Genomic DNA, 17,873 nt, shown 5'->3' with positions numbered 1-17,873 from the left:
CTGCAGAACTACTCGAGCGGTGACTGCAGTCTTCCAATTTGTTGGAGTATAGACCCCCACAGGTCTGCTCCTCACTACGTATTGTTGTCATTGGCCATGACCTTGTTGATCCAAGGCACGAAGCGCTGAATATTCGTGTAGACGCCGGGCAAGTGCTCGCGCCCGCATCCAATACCCCAGGAGACAAGGCCGATCAGCGTTTTTCGCCCCTCCAGCGTCAACGTGAGAGGGCCGCCTGAATCCCCTTGACAGGAATCACGTCCACCCTCCTTATAGCCAGCGCAGAGGAAGACATCATGGATCGCCTCTCGTCTGCCGGCTGCACGAAACCAGCGCTGGCACCGATCATTCGATATGACCTCAACATCGACTTCCTGCAACACCGAAGGAACTGTGCTCTGGCCATGCCGCGTGCGTCCCCAGCCCGCTACTGTTGCCATTTTTCCAGTTAACTTTGTGCTTGGTGGGGGCAGGCAGACGGGTATGATATGCTGCTTGTACACCACATTGCGATCCAAGCGTATGAGCGCCACATCGTTCTTGAAATCTGCTGGATTATAGTGTGGATGCACCTCCTTGCGCTCAATGCCGTACTCCTCGTGATTCAGACGCTCCTCTTGACCGCGCACATCCCACTCTCCCAAACGTATCTTCATGTTGGAATTTGTGGTGCTGTAATGCAAGAAGAATTTATAATTCACTGAAAGAATTGTGCTCAAAAAACAGAATCGGAGCATAGATAGAAACAAACAGAAAATAAAAACTCAAAGATAGAAAAGACCCGAAACTTCGAGATGCAAATAAATGTTCACAATTAAAACGAGAACATTGGTTTTTGAAAACATTGTAATTTCTCGATTGTTATAAATATAAAGTGTTCCACTAATTGTATTTTATAAGAATCGCAAGGCTTAATTTCAATTTGACTTTCTGGTTCCGATTCAATAAAGGATCGTTTACTTACGTGGCTACGCAATGGGCCGCTGTAACCACCCAGCGATTGGATATCAGTGCACCACCGCAGCTCAGCTTGCGCGTGAGAAATCCACTCTTAATGAGCGCCACCTGCCAGGGATGTGAGCCAAAGCCCGTTGAGTGACCGCCCACGATGCGATTGGAACGCGCAAAGACCTCGCCGCAGCCTGTTGATAGAAGAAGAGCGCGCCATTAGTTGAGATTATGGTGAAATGCAAATGGAAAAAGAGCAACTCATAAATCAAAGTGCGCCAGACAATAAAAAGAAAAACAAAACATGCCAAAATGCTACAAGAAAGTGAGTGTGCGTGTGTGTGTCAGAGTAGATGTTTGCGTGATTGCTGTGCAGTACAATATTTACAAAATATAAAAAATAAACAAATTATCTGCTTATATAGTAGTGCTGTTGAGAAAGATATAAAGAGAATGAGAGAGAGAGAGAAAGACAGGAGTATATGTTTATAGAAATCATGTGATTGGTAGTACCCGGGACTGGACGATAGGCGCTGCTCGTGTACTCATCGGCTGCCTCGCCCGCATTTAAATCGAGCACATTGCCCACGGCGAAGGGCTGTGGTGCATCGTGAGCAGATGACGGTGGTGCTGGAGGTGGTAGACCGTTCTCGGCTGGCCCATCGACATCGAAGAAACCATCCACATGATTCGTTATGCCATTAATACCACCCAAGCCCAAATGATTCGAATCATGCTCCCAGCTATTCAGACTCGACGATGGAGGTCTGTGCGCAGATGGAATGGGCTTGTAGGGATTTCCGGTTCCACTATAATGGGGTCGCTTCGTGGTGTATAGTGACGAGCCATGTGTGTAGGCATGATTGTTGTAGTGCGAGGGCGCTGGCCGAGCAGAAGAGGACACGGACGATGCTGCCGACAGACCGATGTGCTGTTGCTGCTGCGATTGCTGATGTTGTTGTTGATGATGATGATGATGATGCTTGTTGGCATTCGGCGCCAAGTCGGGATAAATGTCATGCAAGTGTATTATGTCACCTGTGTGAGAATTTTCGTTCATGATTTGGCACTTTTTGTTATTTACAGCAATGGGTTTAGCGTGCATTTGGAAGCATATGTGTGACCCTTGGCTGGGGTTAAACTTTCGCTGTGAAACTTTTCACTTAGTCACAGTGGAGTGAACAATTTTATTAGCAAACCTTAACGGCGACAAAAATAAGAGTATACAAAGTAATATGCAATAATAAACAAACGACCAAGGTGTAATTAAGCCACCAGCACGACTTTATTATGTCACAAAACAGTGGCTGGACAGTTGAGCCGCTATTTTGGTGACGAGACGTGACGACAAACGCCCAAGAAAATACTAGTAAAGACAATGCCGAACCAGCGGCTATGAGATAACTTTTCGCACGTTATTCAAACAAATCAAATATAACAACGATAACAAAAGTGAGACACCGTCGTGCAGGCAACAAGAGCACCCAGAAAATTTAATCTTCATTAACACTTTCCATTGGTTGTCCGAGTTTCGTTGCTCGTCTCTGGGCACTCACGAAAATGCTGTAACTTTTACGCTGTGATTTTTCCCACATTTTGTGGGGCGCATTGCATGCAACAGAAACAAATAAATTAAAAAACAAACCAAAACCAAATAAAAGCTGAAGTTTGCAGGGGCAAATCTCGATTTGAGACAAAGGAAATTTCACTTTTAAATGCAAAAAACGTTCACCTTCGTTTATTTCCGCAAGCGCCCACTTCAGACTGCTTTTTCTTGGGAACCTTGGAAGTCTGGTAGTCTCGCAGTCCGACAGTCTGGATGTCGTGGCAAGAAATTTTACACTTGAGCGAGAAGTAGCCGAAAAAGAGTACGACATTGCGCAAAAGAAAGTGAACTCTGAGCTGCCTACTAACCAGAATAGGTCTGCTAAGCACATCGCAAAGAAAACGACTTCTGCTGGGGCCTACGCCTTCAAAATAATGTGCGTGTGTTTTCTTTTTTGGCCGCCGAAATGTACCATGTTTTCTGTTTTTCTTCAAGAATTATGTTGTAATGTTGTTGTTTTGTTGCTCTTGTTGTTACATGCATAGTGAGCCAGGCTAGTAAGGAGGTCTAGAAAAATAAACAGAGCACATCAAAATGCCAGAGCGCACACAAGACTGCTGCGCGGTTACTAAAAAAAGACTGCCTAATTCATGTGTGTATATAAATGTGTGTGTGTGTGTGTGTGTAGATAAGTGGCATACAACTATATATATAGTAAATGCTTTGATTTACTTAATTGAATTTACAATACCAATTGCGGAACTTTTCACACCAAATGCACTTCAAGGTAAATGAATGCCCAAAAACATTAACTGAGCGCTCGAAACTGAAGCTAACAAGAAAATACTTACGAGTATAACTAAAACTACAGAGGAAGACTCAGAGAGTTGTAAAACTCATCTGTTAACAATAACTCTGTAGATTGATTAAAAAGAGGTTATTCGCGATTTCTTTGAAGTTAAAATACATGTCTTAGATATAAACTTAATTTGTCAGCTTAATCAAAAAACTAATCACTTGAAATGTGTTATCTTGAACTAAAAGTTTAAAATTTGTATTGCAATATCTAATTAAGCTGGATTGAAAGGAAATATTATAACATATTTTCAACAATTCTCTTGAATTGAAAAATTGGTATGCCACTGGAAATGCATTTAATTGTTTTGTAATATGTGGTGATATTTGTCACTCGTATTTATACATATTTGAAATACTTGAACAAATACAAATGGATACTATTAGGAAAATTGCGAAAAAGGGGCAATGGTGTAGTAATTCTTTTAACTTAATATGTAATTACACAGCAGATAGTGTGAGAAGCTAGATCATTTACTTATTCAAATTTAATTTTTCTCTTTAAATGTATTTATTTGCTAATATAGACAACTCGGGCATAAATAGTCTTTAAAGAATAGCTAATATTTATTTTTAAGCACTTTACTCTCAAGAGAATAATCTACATTACCGAACTTTGCAACGATGTTTGAAGTTTAATTTTTAGTGAATAACTTTCAATATTTTATGTGTTGGTGCGTATTTTTCTGGCTAATTCCATATATTTTTCAGTATTTTGATCTACATTTGACTGACAAAAAACTCTTCTCTCTTATAGTAAAGCAGTCGCTTTACGCCTGCCTAATAAATTGGCACCCACAAATTTGCGCATGCGCGGCTTTGGCACACGAACCGAATTGTTGTATGTCTTAAGCAGCCTTTGGGGCACTACAACTCTGTTTATCTGTGTGTGTTTGTTTTGGGCCGGCGAAGCAATTGTTTGTCATTTTCGAAATGCGAACTAATTTATTGCGCTATTATACACGAATTACATAACAGAAAGCGCAGCAATTTGCAATTTCGAGGAGAAGCAGAAACAAATGCAAGCCCATGCTCGCAAGTTGCAGTGAAAGGGGTAGGAAAGGGCAACGGAATGGTAAAGAAGTTGGCAATGGGTATGACAATGGCTATAGCTTTTATAAAAGGCAAAGGCGAAATGCTTTTTACAAGTAGAATTGGCACTGCATTGTGTTTGGCCCTCGTTTTGTTTGCTTCACCAATGGGCTGAGTTGGCTCGATACTTACTTGTATTGTTCACCGGCGCCGCATGCCCTGCATTGTCCTCTGCGTCGAGGTCTTTGTCCACGCAGCATGACCAAATCATGCCGCCGGAGCAGAGATCAAGCGGCTTGCCGCCGCCCAAGACGCAGGAGATGGACAGCCCGCACTCGAATTTGTGGCCACGAAAGCGGCACGATTGTGGGATCACTGTAAAAGACCAAGAAAATTGCGTTAATTTCGTTTAGAAAATTACATAAACAGCGCGATGGGAAAGGTTTAGATTGTTCTATTTTATTTATACTTCTCGATAGCATCTCCATGACGGAGTTCTCGCCATAGTAGCCCGTGCCACTGCGACGCGACAGCGCGTCCAGGATGAGCATGTCATGTTCTTGCTGGGCGCTGGGATAATTCAGGGCTAGGGAGTAGGGCGCCAGCGCAAACACTAGATATAACACCTGACCTATTCTCAGCCAGGTGTCCTTTTTGCACGAATGTCTTCTTCTGCCACGCAACAATGACATTATTGTGGTTACTTTGACAGTATATGTGAGTGTGTGTGTGTGTGTGTGTTGAACACACGATAGAGCAAGGTGAGTGGCGATGATGGCTACGTTGAACGACCGACTGACTCCTGACGAGGAGCGGACTTTCACTTTCCGCACTGCTCTTATTGTTTTCGCTTGCTAATACAGAGCACTTTCTTTTTTTTTTTTTTTGTTGTGGTATTTATTGAGTTGAGTTGACTTGAAGAATTTATTGAGCACAATTATTAGCACAATCCTTGCATTAAATTAAATCATATTTCGCCATGCCCAAGGATTTCACTTTTAATTTCAGCCGCTGGCTTTCGTTTGAGTTACGCATGCGCAACGACAACAGCAACGGTAACAATTTTCACGGCACTTGGCGCACGAAAAGAAAATTTTTAATTTTTATTTCATATAATGAAGCTTGCTCATTTCTACGCCTCGCAATGCAGACGCGTAACAAGAGCGACCGCACGTCGGGAAATTCAACTCAGAACTAAGCCAATATTTCGTGGCCAACTTGTGTTCAAGCTGCGACGAGCAAACAAAAGCCACCGTCGCGGCTCTGCCGATGTCTTGGCCGAGAGCGAAGACGAAGAGCGCCTGAAAGTGTAAAGAGCAGAGAGATTTGGCATTTCAGTCGAAAGCCACCGGGAGAGAGACTCAACTTTTGGCTTAAGCATTGGAAATGTTTCTGCTCTGGCATTTGATTTTTTTAATTCAAGAGTGTGGCAGTAGCTTTGCAAATTGACCTTAAGTGTGGCTCAAACACCAAATTTACTGCCAATTCCAGCCACTTCAGTGCTTTAACAACATGTTGCCAGCAAATTGGCGCGAAATATTTTGAAACATTCCCACTGAATCTAAATAATTGCAAATAATTACATGCTTAGCAATATAATTTATCGGATATATAAAACAATTTAAAACATTCTGGTCTCTTTGAAGTCACATTAGGTTGTGCCAGGTTAGACGTAAAACTTTCATAGAAACAATATGATTAAAAATATCACAATTGATAAAACTAAATTGTATTTTGGGAATGATAAGATAGTATGCATACAGAGTATATCTTCGGCATAGGAAGATTAATTTCAAGGCTACATTGGTTTGCAGATTTTTGTGAATAACAAAAGAAAATGTATTTACTTGCTGTAGAATTTTAGCAAGTATTACAAATACTATAGATTTTAGCTGAAAAGTATTGCTTTTGGTGTGCTTTAGCTATATTCCTAATAAAGATCAGACGATGTCAAACCCTCAGAATTTTATATTTAACAAACACAGATAACACACAAACAATTGGACCTAGAAAACGTTTTTGTATGAAATGTTTGCTGTTTATAAGATAAAGGAAGCAAATTGTAAATTGAAAATTATGTTGGCATACCTCGTGGAATGACCAAATGCAAAGTTATAAAAAGCTTTGTGATGATGTTTTTTGTAAGACACAGTAAAGCTTATATATAAGCGCAGTTAGAAGAGACTTCTAAAAAGTTGAGCAGATGCTGCCGGCTTCAAACAATTGAACTTTCAGCTTCTTCGTTAAAATGGGTATGGAAGGACCAATAAAGTGCAAAAGTAAGCGTGGTGATCATAAATGTTATAAAAGCGTAAATACTCTGCATTATTAGGAATTTGTGTGCTTCAAGTTAATGGAAGATTTGATGCCCAATAATGCAGTAATTTATTTTTATTGTAATTTCGAATTTGTTTTAATGATATATTGATATTAAGTTTAACAATGTACATACATGAAACAGCCAGTAAAACTTCTGGAAAAGCCCTCATATTACTAATATACAAAACAATCCAATACTGGAATCGGCTGATTTGGTATGTTTTTTATTTTGTCCAATGCCCTCACCACTCTCTGTAATTATTGCTTATTATTTCTGATGCTATTTATATATATGTATGTATATTTGTGTATTCCCAAGTCAAGTTTCAGGGAGTATAATTTTTGGTGTTGCTATTAGGTTGGCAAAGCATACATACATACAAAAGCATATACATGAATATATTTTTATACACTGCCAAAAAAATCAAGTTATTAAATTCTTTTCATCATAAATATGTTCGACTTGTATTTAGATAACGTGTTAGCTCGACTTTTTGAAATCTTTGCTCTTATATAAGCAGACACCAGTCATGTTTCTATCCACTGATCAAGAATATCGAATACCTATATCCCACAATTTCATACATTTAATAAATTGTGAACAGTTTTTCACTGAATATTTTGGTTTACAACTATATCGCTGTTGATGTTCCAGGTGATTTAAATTGATACAAAATATTATAGTGATGCTCACACGATTCTGATATGGAAAATATACTTGTAAAAGTGCATGCAAATACGTATGTTGATAAACTTTAAGCTGCACCCTTTGCCACCGATAACTTGCTGTTAAAGATAATTACAGCTTTTTTTCTGAGTTTCCAGCAAATGTGTCGTACTCCATCTCGCTTGGGGGTTTTTGTCGGTATATTTGTGAGTGCGAGAGTGCACCCTTATACGTATGAATGTATGTATTTATATGTGTATGTCTATCACTTTTGCTTTTTTGCTTGCTTTAAGCTGCTGTTGTTGTTTTTGTTGATTTTTCAAACATGTGTTGCATGCCATTGAACTTGTGCAGCAATTTGCGCTCGTTTTGTGTTGCCACCAACAGCAGCATGTGGTTGCTAGAGATGTGGACTTGTTGCTGTTGCTGTTATTGGTGGCTGCTGGCCGGATTTGTGGCTGTGTGTGTAATTTGTAATAATTTTTGGGGTTTGCTTTTAATCATTAATTACTTTAATGGCCGCACAAAATTTTCCATGATGACGATGGGCGACCTGTGCCTTAACAGCTTTCTTTTGTTCAGCAATGCAGTCGAGAAAAAAAATGTAAAAATCTTTGAGTTTTGCGCGTCAGTTGGTTGCCCAATTTCGGCAGAATACGCGTATGTTAATAGCTTGTTGGTTGGCTGCTGTCTGGGTTACCGCTATCTAAAGAAGTTGTTAACATATCCAGCGTTTATTGGTGTGTTTTCGTGTTTGAGCCGACAACCAGCATTAGCGCGTGCAACTCTTCTTTTTTGCTGTTACTACTTCATTTCGAAAGTCCAATTTTATTGCGCCGGACCACATTAACAAGATAAATGGGCTTGATGGGCGCTAAGAACATGTACAGAAACACAAAAGGGTTAATAAAAGATCGCGCGATTTGCACACTTTCGCTGCATTTAGTCTGAAATAAGTCGCGAATAGAAAGCCAAAGTCATGCGTGACTCACAACCAGCCGAACCTAATGAACTTGACACCAAATACAAATACACTATTCGATATTCAAGGTTGCAGCAAAGACGGGTATGCATATACGTGGAAGTATGCAAATTGCATAACACACGCAATTTTGCTGACTCATACGAAAGACTTAGGCAACAAACTGGCAGAAACTCGTACTTACAGTCTAGTTCGTCGAAGAATTTGGCCTGCTTAGGCAAGTCCTTGCTAATGGCCTGCTTTAGCTCGGGCGTTATCGCATCGTTATATACCGAATTGTAATTGGAGCTGGCCAGGCTAAAGCGCAGGCAGATGACGACAAACAGCGACGCCAGTGACGACAGAGACGACAATGCAACTGCGCGTGTAGCCCGCATCTTGCAATACACTTTCGTTTTCAGAGCGTCGCGTTTTTGGTTTTCTTTTAACTTTTGCACTTTGTTTTGCCGATTGCTGCAATCACTTTGCTCACTTCACGTACCAGCGCGGGTTTCGATTGAATAATCGTCGGTGGGCTCGTTTGCATAGCCGTCGAGCAAATTGAATTAAATATAAGAAAAACAGGCAGCAACAGCAGCACGATTAGCGTGCAACGAGGCGCGTCGCGACAGTTGTTTTAAAATTTTGGGCAATTTGAATGTGAATATTTTGCACTCATAATTGCGTTGGCTGACATTTTCTTCGGCCTGCTCTGCTCCAGTATATAGTACTTGTATGTACTCGTATACTACTTGTATATATTTGTAACCTTATGCTATACTTTTCTCTGTTGTGTTTTGTCACACTTTTCCTTTTACGTTTACGCTTTACTCGTTGTTGCACTCGCCCGTCTGAAGCGGCCGCGGTGTTCACGAAACGATGGCGGACTGTTGTCGCCGATTTTTGCGTGGCGCGAACAGTTGGCGGTAACGACAAGACACTTAATAAACAGTTGGCTGACAAATTCAAAATCAAAAGCCCATAAACACGCTCACTAACACGCACGCATGTGCAGAGCAGAGCAGCGCTGCGCCGTACAGCTCAGTCCGCTATTGAGTAATAAGCGCCAAAGCGTCTGTCTATTCAAAACGTATGTGTGTGCGTGTGTGAGTGTGTGTGTGTGTGTGTGAGCCCATTGGGGAGAGGCACAACTTGCTATGCTCGCATGAAATCGAAAGTGAAAAGTGCGACTGGGACTGCGCCCGCGACCGCGACCGCGACTGTGTGTGCATACGCAGAGGCTTTGAGAGCAGCTGCTGGGCAACAAATGTGGAAATTGCATGTTGTTGTGACTAATGTCGAGTTTTGCCAAATACAACAACACTACATATTACATGGAGGAAGACTTCCTAACTGCGATTTCTGCTGCAAATGCTGGTATGCAGCTGCAGCGCCAACTCAAGACGACAAATTTGTTATTGTTGATTATTTATGTTGCCAGCTTTGTTTTATTAAACATACATACATATATGTACACAAAGAGCGCTAACTTTGTTTTTTCTTCATTAAACAATGCGCACAGTAACAATTTTAGCGTTTTAAGCAAATTGCAACAGGAAAAACCAGGTGAGCAGTCAAGCGAAAGCCAAGCAAATAAAACATCTTATTTCGAGTTTTTCTGATGCGTGAAAAGCTCACAAAGCTAGCTACACCCAGAGAAAAGAGCATCTTAAATTTAACTAATTACTTGCACACTTAATCAATTCTATTCACCAATGCCTTGGCACCCAATCAAAATGTTTAACGCTTGGTTATTCTTAGTCGCACAATGTGTTCGTTAATACACGCTTCAATAATACAGTCGCTCAAATAATATGCAACATGGACACCAGGTGGAAAAAAAATATTTGTTTACATTGCAGAGCATGAATTAACATAAATAAATAGGGGATGCATTTTGTTCTTTATGATTAAATTTAAAAAATCAAAAGGGTACAGATGCATGGATTTCTACGTTCATGACAAAACACCTGACATTCGAAATATTGTTTCAGTTTTTTATTTTTCTCTGGGTGTATCTTGAAAGCATGCGTGTGTAGCTAAAAACTATAGCTATTGATATTTCATTGCCAGTTCATGGAAACTATTGAAGGCAGCATCTGCCCACATGCAATTAATAGACATTGATTTAATAAACAATAGACTCTGGCACTTCAATTGACACTAGCCACAGTTCAAGCAAAAATTGTGACTGAGGCAACAAACTCTGAATACAAGAAAATTGTGTCACAGCATGCGAAGCTTAAGAAACTAAAAATAACAAACGAGGCTTACGCCAATTTTGATAGCTGGGAACAAAAATTGAACAATTGCGAGGGCTAAAAAGGTAAACAACAACAATGAGAGTAATCAAAACAAAGTGCACAGCGTAACAAATTTAAAATTGAAGATATTGCACAATTCGAGTGCTTTTTACCAACGGCTTTATGTGTTTAATGAACAAATTATGATTAATGTGTTAGCTTTGCCGTCTCCGCTGCCAAGTTGAATGCAGTTGCTTGTGCCATTTACGCTCGAGCCAAAGCCGTCAACGGTAAATAGGCTAAAACGCAATGACATAACAATTCCAAAACAAAGCTTGCCGGCTCCGAAAGCGCGAGCTAGTACGTGTGATTTCGCCGACGTTTCTAGCCACATTCGAATTGCTAAAGTGCGTAACTTTAGCATTGGCATGTGCGTTGGCAGCCAAATGTGCAACCCGATTTGGTAAAGCTTCCGAACTTAGCAAACAGCAATAGCAATAGCAATGCGTTCAAGGTCGGGCACCCACATCGACATCGACATCGTCATCGACATCGACGCCGATGTCAAAATAAATAGCAGTCTTTATCATTTTTAATTTAATTGTCTATATTAAATGTAAATGTAATAATGGGTATTGCACATGGCTATCGCTTAATACTAGTTACGAGTCATAAACTAATGAGATTGCTGACTGCAGTGCTAGACATTTAAGATAAAGGTGCTTCATAACTCCCTATAATTGCAGCTCGTTGTGTGCCACCACGTCCTGTATCCATTTGACAGTCTTTTGTATATTGTGATAGATGCCCGGCTGATGGTCGACTCCACAGCCGAAGCCGGCGCTGGTTATTCCCACGAGTACGAACCGACCGCGCTCCTTGATCACCAGCGGGCCGCCCGAGTCCCCTGCAACACACCAATGGAAATCAATCATCGCAGGGTTTAACAGAGAAACCTTAACAGTGCAATATCAATGACAGCCTAAAAGTATGCTATAAATATAATATACATGCGTATTTTGCTAAGACTGTTATTTCAAACCAAAAATGTAAAACCTAAAGTAAATCTGTAGTTAATAAACAAAGTGTTTATTAATTTTTTATTTTTGATCTTTCTTAAATCTTTTAACGAACCAAAAAATTGTATCATTTACCCTCGCAACGGATTTAAGCATTACTTTTGCTTTGTTATTTGCGGCCGGTATGGACTTATGTATTTGTTTATTACGTCAACGTAGCTTCAAAATGTTAAAAGGTGTGACCAACGAAAGATGCACTTATTTTCGAATTGAAAGCAATACGTAAATATCGAACATTCCGATGTTTGCCGCTATCGCATTTTTTTTTTTTTTTTTGCAGAAAACCGTACCGGCTTATTTATTGTATACTTGGTACTTGATTAAATGCTTAGTGATATTACTTTTTTTCTACATACATCACTATTATAACACGCAAGTAGCTTACCCAAGCACGCATCCTGATGGCCATCCGAGTGGCCCGCACAGAAATGATCTGCCAAGAAAATTTCCACATTGATCTGCTTGCTTTCGTGCCAACGGATGCAGTCTAAGGTGGCTGTAGTCGAAAAAAAATTATAACTATATTAATTAAGTACTATATTAGATTTCAATCTCATTAAAGCAAGCATGAGATATCCATATTTGTTTCAACTGTGGCAAATATTTCCACCATCAAATGTATGTGCAGACGTTGTTTTATGGAATTTCTGTTCTAATACTGGTATCTAATATTTGCTTGCGAAGAGGCTGCTAACCCCTGCTACTCACATATGATTGGCACACTGGCTACCTGGAGCATATTGGTACCAGCGTGTCCCTGATGGGCCTCTGTCTTGCCCCACCCAGCTATCAGACCCTTGCGTCCAACCAATCGAATGGGATATTGAGGCAAGCATATCGGCAAAATGTGTTCGCTATAACGAGCAATTAATGATACATTATGTTTTGGATAAACAAACTCACTCACCTAAAGCTCGTTGGTCTGGCTAGTTTGAGGAGAGCCAAGTCATAGCGATCTGGCTGTGTCATGCGAAACTGGAAGCGCGGGTGAATAATCTTTTGCAGCACACTGTGCTTTTCCACTGGCAGTGGTTCGTGAATGTGGCCCAAGTTCTGCGTATCGAGTTCTCCCAGATACACTGTGATGTCCTGGAGGCGCGCCTGCTGAATGCAATGAGCAGCCGTGGCGACCATGTTCGCTGATATGAGCACGCCGCCGCATTGGTACTCGGCAATTCGAATGTGCGCTTGCCAAGGATACTCCGCGAATTGAGCCGGCCGGCCGCCAATGATGCGCTTTTGCAGCGTATTCTGCTGTGTACGTGACAGTCCGCATTCCGGCTGTACATAAAGATAAAATCTATAATGTTGTAAATATTTTCAGCTTATGTACCAACCTTAGCAAACAACTCATTGTCATCGCGACGGCGCAACATGACGCGCTTTGGTAAACTGTTGAGGCTCAGCTTTAGCTTGCCATACTCGTTGAAAGCACTGCCAACAAAATTGTCCAATGGCGACGCATGTTGCGGCTCACTTATGCAGCAGGAGAAGAGCCACTTGTTGCTGCCACAGCCCTTGGCATGCTTTCCGCCCTGCAACCAGCAGGAGAACGACAACTTACATGGCCAGACGCCACTCTGATGGACGCACTCGGCTGGTACGCCCAGCAAGGAGTTAAGTAAGCCTATAAAGCCAGAGAAAGCATGTGATTTATTTTACTACAACTATGCTTATAACTTCTACTAAAAAGCTTATAACTAACACTAAAAAAATAATCTACCAAAAATACAATAGGGGAATTTCTAAAACAACAGGGGATTGTGTGTAGAACGCCATTAAAGAAAGTGGAAAGCGGGTAAAGACAACACCAACGACAGATTTACAAATTGCTTACGAAGATTTATAAGCAGAAGCCGTTCTAAGTACAATGGCATATAAAGGTTGAGGTAGCAGCTGTTCTTAAATTTATGAAAAACTTAGTAACTGAAGGTTTGAGTATTTCCGTACGTAGTACTAAGCTAGAAAGAAACGAACTAAAAATAAAACAAATATTCCCAGAGATTTATTGCAATTATAATTAATTTTTGTGTGCTTTGCTTAAAACGCGACAGTTTGACATTTTTAATAAGAGACCACACAGGCAGAGCGTACTCTGGAACTGAGGCTTCCAAAGATTGATATTTTGAGTATGTAATAAGTAAACCTTAATCCAACATACAGAGGTAAACGACAATTATTATTATGGAAGTGGGTAAGCTTTGTATGCAGTTGTATTCTCTTGCATTAACCAAGCACTTATTTTAATAACAAATAGGTTTTATCAAAAACAAGAACTCAGAACGTGCATTTGGAATTTTATATCATATCAAAATATACAAGTATATTGTGAATTAAGTATGTCTATAAATTCAATGAAATGCTTATTAACGTGAAGCCACAGAGATTATTTCAAGATTGTAAGCCAAACGTGTTTACACATTAATTTAATTTATATTTGTCACTCTATCCTCAGATCAATCACAATTCCACAAAAAAGAAGTGAAGCTAGAACTTAGGAATTAAAAACTGTGCACGAATATAAATAAAAAAGATAACTTAAACTGACAGGTGGCTGCATTTACTTGCTTGTGTGGTGTCCAGCTGGCAGAGCAGGCAGAGACCGAGACAGATCAGGGAGAGGAGATCGCATGATGGATGCTGCATTTTTCTCAGGAGGTGTCACTCACTCAAGCGCTGTCAGAGTCGGCACATGGCTGCAAGGGAGTTGATGTTGATGTGTTTAATACGTAATTATGAATTTACTGGGTGCTTAAATTTGTTGGGGACAAAGCAAATGGCGACATCTGTTGTCATTGCTATTGTTGTTGCTATTGTTGCTGTTGTTGTTGGTGTGCCAATGAAAGCATGACAGTTTCTTATTCACTTTTATGTCGTCTTTGGCGCTGTGTTTTTTGTGCCTGGTATCTTCTGCTTTTCCATTTTAAGTCTCGGCGTCTTCTACTTAGATTTCTTATTATTGCTGCTCTACTTTTACTGTCGTCACTCGTATTGTGGCGCGTCTTTAAGTGCTTGGCTCGGTGGCTTGGGGCTTTGGTGTGGGGCGTAAGGTGGCTTTGGCGCATGAGTAAAAGTTTTGGCACCGTTAGATGGTCGGACATGTCCTTGGCATTAAGAACATGTTGGGGCACTGGCACTGGTGCCCCACCTGACAGTTTCACTTTGCGATTGTCGCTGCTTATTGGGCACATTGCGTCGCAACTAAATGGGTTAACAGCACACACAAATAGAAACCCCAGACAGACACGTTCCGTGCTCATGCCTACTAATCATTTTTATATAATAACTGTGCCAACAATTCTGCAACAGTTGCAACTGCAGACGAACCGTTGAACCTGCAGCTGGCAGTGCCATGGCACAGATTCTTAATATTGCCACACGTACCAGCTCGCAAAGAGTTTCACACATTTTAAGCACGCCTCTGCCACTGCAGCATTTATGACATCTACAATTTCCACAACGCGACTTTGGTGGCTCCCGGACGACGACGCGTAGTTTAAAAATGGTTAGATGGTTAGAGGGGCGATATTATTGCTACTGCCGCCGATATTACAAGTACTGTGGTTGCCGCCGCCTTCAAGCAACAACCGCACACGCCGATCGTCAGAATCACACTGCGTCTGAGCTTCGCTTGGTGCCATTAACTAGGCGCTGTCGTGGATCTGAGAGATCTCGCAATTAGCGGCAACTGGTTGGGCTCTCCGCAGCTCTGGTGGCGGCATCTTCTCGACGCTGTTCTTGTTTCCGAGGTCTCAGAAGACGCGCTGCTCTTTGTGTTGCTGCTGCTCGAGTTCACTAATTATTACGAAATGGCGCCGCGTGTTTGTTTGCTCAGGAAATGTTTCCCAACTCTGGCTTAATTGTTTGCGAGCGACATAATTGCAAGATCTGCAGCTTGCACTCAACTATTTGGAGCCGTGCGAAGAGCTATGCGTTCCGAAAACACAAATCTACAAATAATAAACAATGCTTAAATATACTGTTAAAAAGTTAACTTCACACATCTTAAGTTATTGTAATGATACTGTTTGGAAATTGCGATTCTCTCTCTCTACATTAGACACACAACACAATAAATAACAATTAGTCAATTGTCATTTTCCTAGCAGTCTTCTGTTTATGGATATAATCGATATATAATGGATTCGATATCAAATAACTTCTTGATCTGAGTAACTGCAAATCTTTTGCGTGTTATTTTCATTTATGAGAAGTCAAGTGTAGTGTTAATTTTATTGCGAAAACGTGTGCGATCGATCAGGCAAGAAATAAAGAATTTTTACACCGTTTCTTATGGCTAGCAGATCACTGAAGTGTATAATAACGAAAAATGCTGCTATCGACGTTCAATTAAATAAATGGAACTACCTTTTTGGGATTTCATTGAGACACCGGATCTAAGAAGTATAAAAACAATCAATCGGTAAATGTATTCTGTTCTATACATAGTATGTGTCGTTTGTAGAAGACATAGAGAGCTTGTCAGAAAGCCTCCTTTTACCTTGATAAATTATATAAAAGAAATAAATTGTATGCACTTATTTTCTAATCACAATCGGCTAACCTATCAATTAACGAAAATAAAAACAAACATACCTTAAACACCAGCTACGACGTAGTACTTTTTGTATGCATCGTTTCCCTTAAAGCTATAAACTAGATCTCTCGAATGGGCGTGCACATGTGTGCGTGAATGGGGCTTCATATTTGGGTTAGAAGACCTATTCAATAAGAAAAAGTTAATCTGCCCTTTCATTTGTGCGACTTTCTAAATATTTTGTTCTTTATTATTGCTGAATGCGCATTAGCATATCAGAAAGTGGCTAAAAGTGTGGGCTATTTTTTCGGAATAAGAAAAAGAAACAACAACAAATTGTGTTCTAGACAATTGTTTGTTATGTCGAAGCTAACATTGATGTGAATGTCAGTTTCAAAGACACTTCACAACACAAACAGTTGTTCATTCCTCGTTGCTTGTTGCCTTTATTTTTTGTTTGGATTACACAAACAGCTGGAAGAGAGACTCCCTCTTCAGAACATTGTTAGCAAGTGAACGCGACTATAAACACAGGCAACTATGACACCGAATGCAACGTCACCTGCCAACGCAGCCACTGTAGTCTCGGCCCTAAGCCATTCCACAAACATTTCCTACGTTCAATGCCAGAACCTCAAGTACAACGTCATCATTGTGGGTTGGCTGGGCGTCATCATATCGACCGTAGTCCTCTGCAGCTCCATGCTCACCATGCACATGCAGACCGACATTGAGGAGCTGGTGAGCGCTTGGCTACTCAAGGGCGCTCACAGCAATGAGCAGCAGTATCTGATGACTTGTAAGTACTCTTAATAATGAACTAATGATTTGAACTTTTCGGACCTTTCGTTCGCTCAGTGTTGGGCATCTTCAGCACTATTGCGTATGGACTGTCGTTGATCAATACGGGCGTCAGCCTATTGTTGCTCATTGGTGTGGCCAGAGTGAGTTCGGGCGTCAACTTCTATTTGGGGTGGGATGGGAGTTCAGTTCATTTTCTGTTCCTTGCAGGACTCCAGTGCGCTGCTCTATCCCTGGCTAATATACCATGGCGTCGTCTTCGGCTTTGGACTCTATTTGGGCGTGTTCTACGCCACAGCTGGCCTCTTCATAGACTTGTCCCATTTCCTGCTATGCTTGCTGGTGTTCGCCCTAGTTTTGGGTAAATACTATATGAGTACAACATGGAATCTTTTCACTAAGAAATCCCCCCCGTTTCTCAGTGATTTTCTACAAGATCTACCACGAGGTCTTCACTCTGTTCCGTGTCATGGAGCAGCAGGCGCGTTATGGCGGAGCCTATTATGCAGATGCTGAGCATGCTGCTTGGGCCAATGTTCCCTATCAGGCTGTCTATATGCCGCGAGTGCCGATGAAGCAGTAAAAACAATCCAATCAGAAAGAGTTTTCACGCAATAAAGGTCAACTACGTTACTGAATAGCATTTTAACATTTACATAATTTATTTACACGAATTAGTTCATAAATAGTTTAAAATTACATAACAGCGCATATGACTAATTATACATTAACATTAAATTGAAAATCGTGTGTACTGTGTATTGCAGAAGTACATAAGCAGCCTATGCTTGCAGATACAAATAGATTTCGTAGATACTAAAGAGCTTGGCGCGCACATTGTACATTGTACTTGTTGCAGCCTCGTGCCTTAAGAACACAACGCTG

At 40.8% G+C, this 17,873-nt stretch overlaps 3 protein-coding genes across 3 annotated transcripts; 1 reads left to right on the top strand and 2 right to left on the bottom strand.

Moving 5' to 3' along the window:
* Positions 1 to 74: 74 nt before the first annotated feature.
* LOC115619967 (serine proteinase stubble) lies at positions 75 to 8,726 on the bottom strand. The gene is made up of 5 exons (XM_030513003.1): positions 8,534 to 8,726; positions 4,574 to 4,756; positions 1,462 to 1,986; positions 965 to 1,142; positions 75 to 672 (listed from the first exon to the last, which is right to left on the bottom strand). Exons 1-5 carry the CDS (start codon positions 8,724 to 8,726, stop codon positions 75 to 77), a joined length of 1,677 nt encoding a protein of 558 aa, XP_030368863.1.
* A 2,579-nt stretch (positions 8,727 to 11,305) lies between these two features.
* On the bottom strand, positions 11,306 to 14,248 carry LOC115619966 (serine protease 33; the record flags this gene model as incomplete). The annotated part of the gene is made up of 6 exons (XM_030513002.1): positions 11,306 to 11,478; positions 12,036 to 12,146; positions 12,359 to 12,504; positions 12,558 to 12,931; positions 12,988 to 13,277; positions 14,215 to 14,248. Coding segments are annotated over 6 exons (1,128 nt in total), but the record flags the coding sequence as incomplete, so codon positions are not given.
* Positions 14,249 to 16,610: 2,362 nt separating this feature from the next.
* LOC115634205 lies at positions 16,611 to 17,631 on the top strand. The gene is made up of 4 exons (XM_030531791.1): positions 16,611 to 16,986; positions 17,046 to 17,131; positions 17,199 to 17,349; positions 17,411 to 17,631. The coding sequence occupies exons 1-4, from the start codon at positions 16,728 to 16,730 to the stop codon at positions 17,569 to 17,571; spliced, it is 657 nt and encodes a 218-aa protein (XP_030387651.1). The 5' UTR covers positions 16,611 to 16,727; the 3' UTR covers positions 17,572 to 17,631.
* The last annotated feature ends 242 nt before the right edge of the window (positions 17,632 to 17,873 follow it).

Source organism: Scaptodrosophila lebanonensis, unplaced genomic scaffold (genome assembly GCF_003285725.1).
Source record: "Scaptodrosophila lebanonensis strain 11010-0011.00,11010-0021.00 unplaced genomic scaffold, SlebRS2 tig00000001-arrow-pilon, whole genome shotgun sequence".
Taxonomy (NCBI): Eukaryota; Metazoa; Arthropoda; class Insecta; order Diptera; family Drosophilidae; genus Scaptodrosophila; species Scaptodrosophila lebanonensis.
This window is presented reverse-complemented; position numbering and strand designations above follow the sequence as displayed.

Excerpts from the sequence above, each read along its gene's own strand:
- LOC115619967 (XM_030513003.1), bottom strand. The coding sequence starts at position 8,726 with ATGCGGGCTACACGCGCAGTTGCATTGTCGTCTCTGTCGTCACTGGCG. Across the intron at positions 4,757-8,533 it reads ATTCTTCGACGAACTAGACT|TGATCCCACAATCGTGCCGC; the intron begins GTAAGTACGAGT and ends GGTCTTTTACAG. Across the intron at positions 1,143-1,461 it reads CGCCTATCGTCCAGTCCCGG|GCTGCGGCGAGGTCTTTGCG; the intron begins GTACTACCAATC and ends TTCTATCAACAG.
- LOC115634205 (XM_030531791.1), top strand. The coding sequence starts at position 16,728 with ATGACACCGAATGCAACGTCACCTGCCAACGCAGCCACTGTAGTCTCG. Across the intron at positions 16,987-17,045 it reads GCAGCAGTATCTGATGACTT|TGTTGGGCATCTTCAGCACT; the intron begins GTAAGTACTCTT and ends TCGTTCGCTCAG. Across the intron at positions 17,132-17,198 it reads TGCTCATTGGTGTGGCCAGA|GACTCCAGTGCGCTGCTCTA; the intron begins GTGAGTTCGGGC and ends TGTTCCTTGCAG.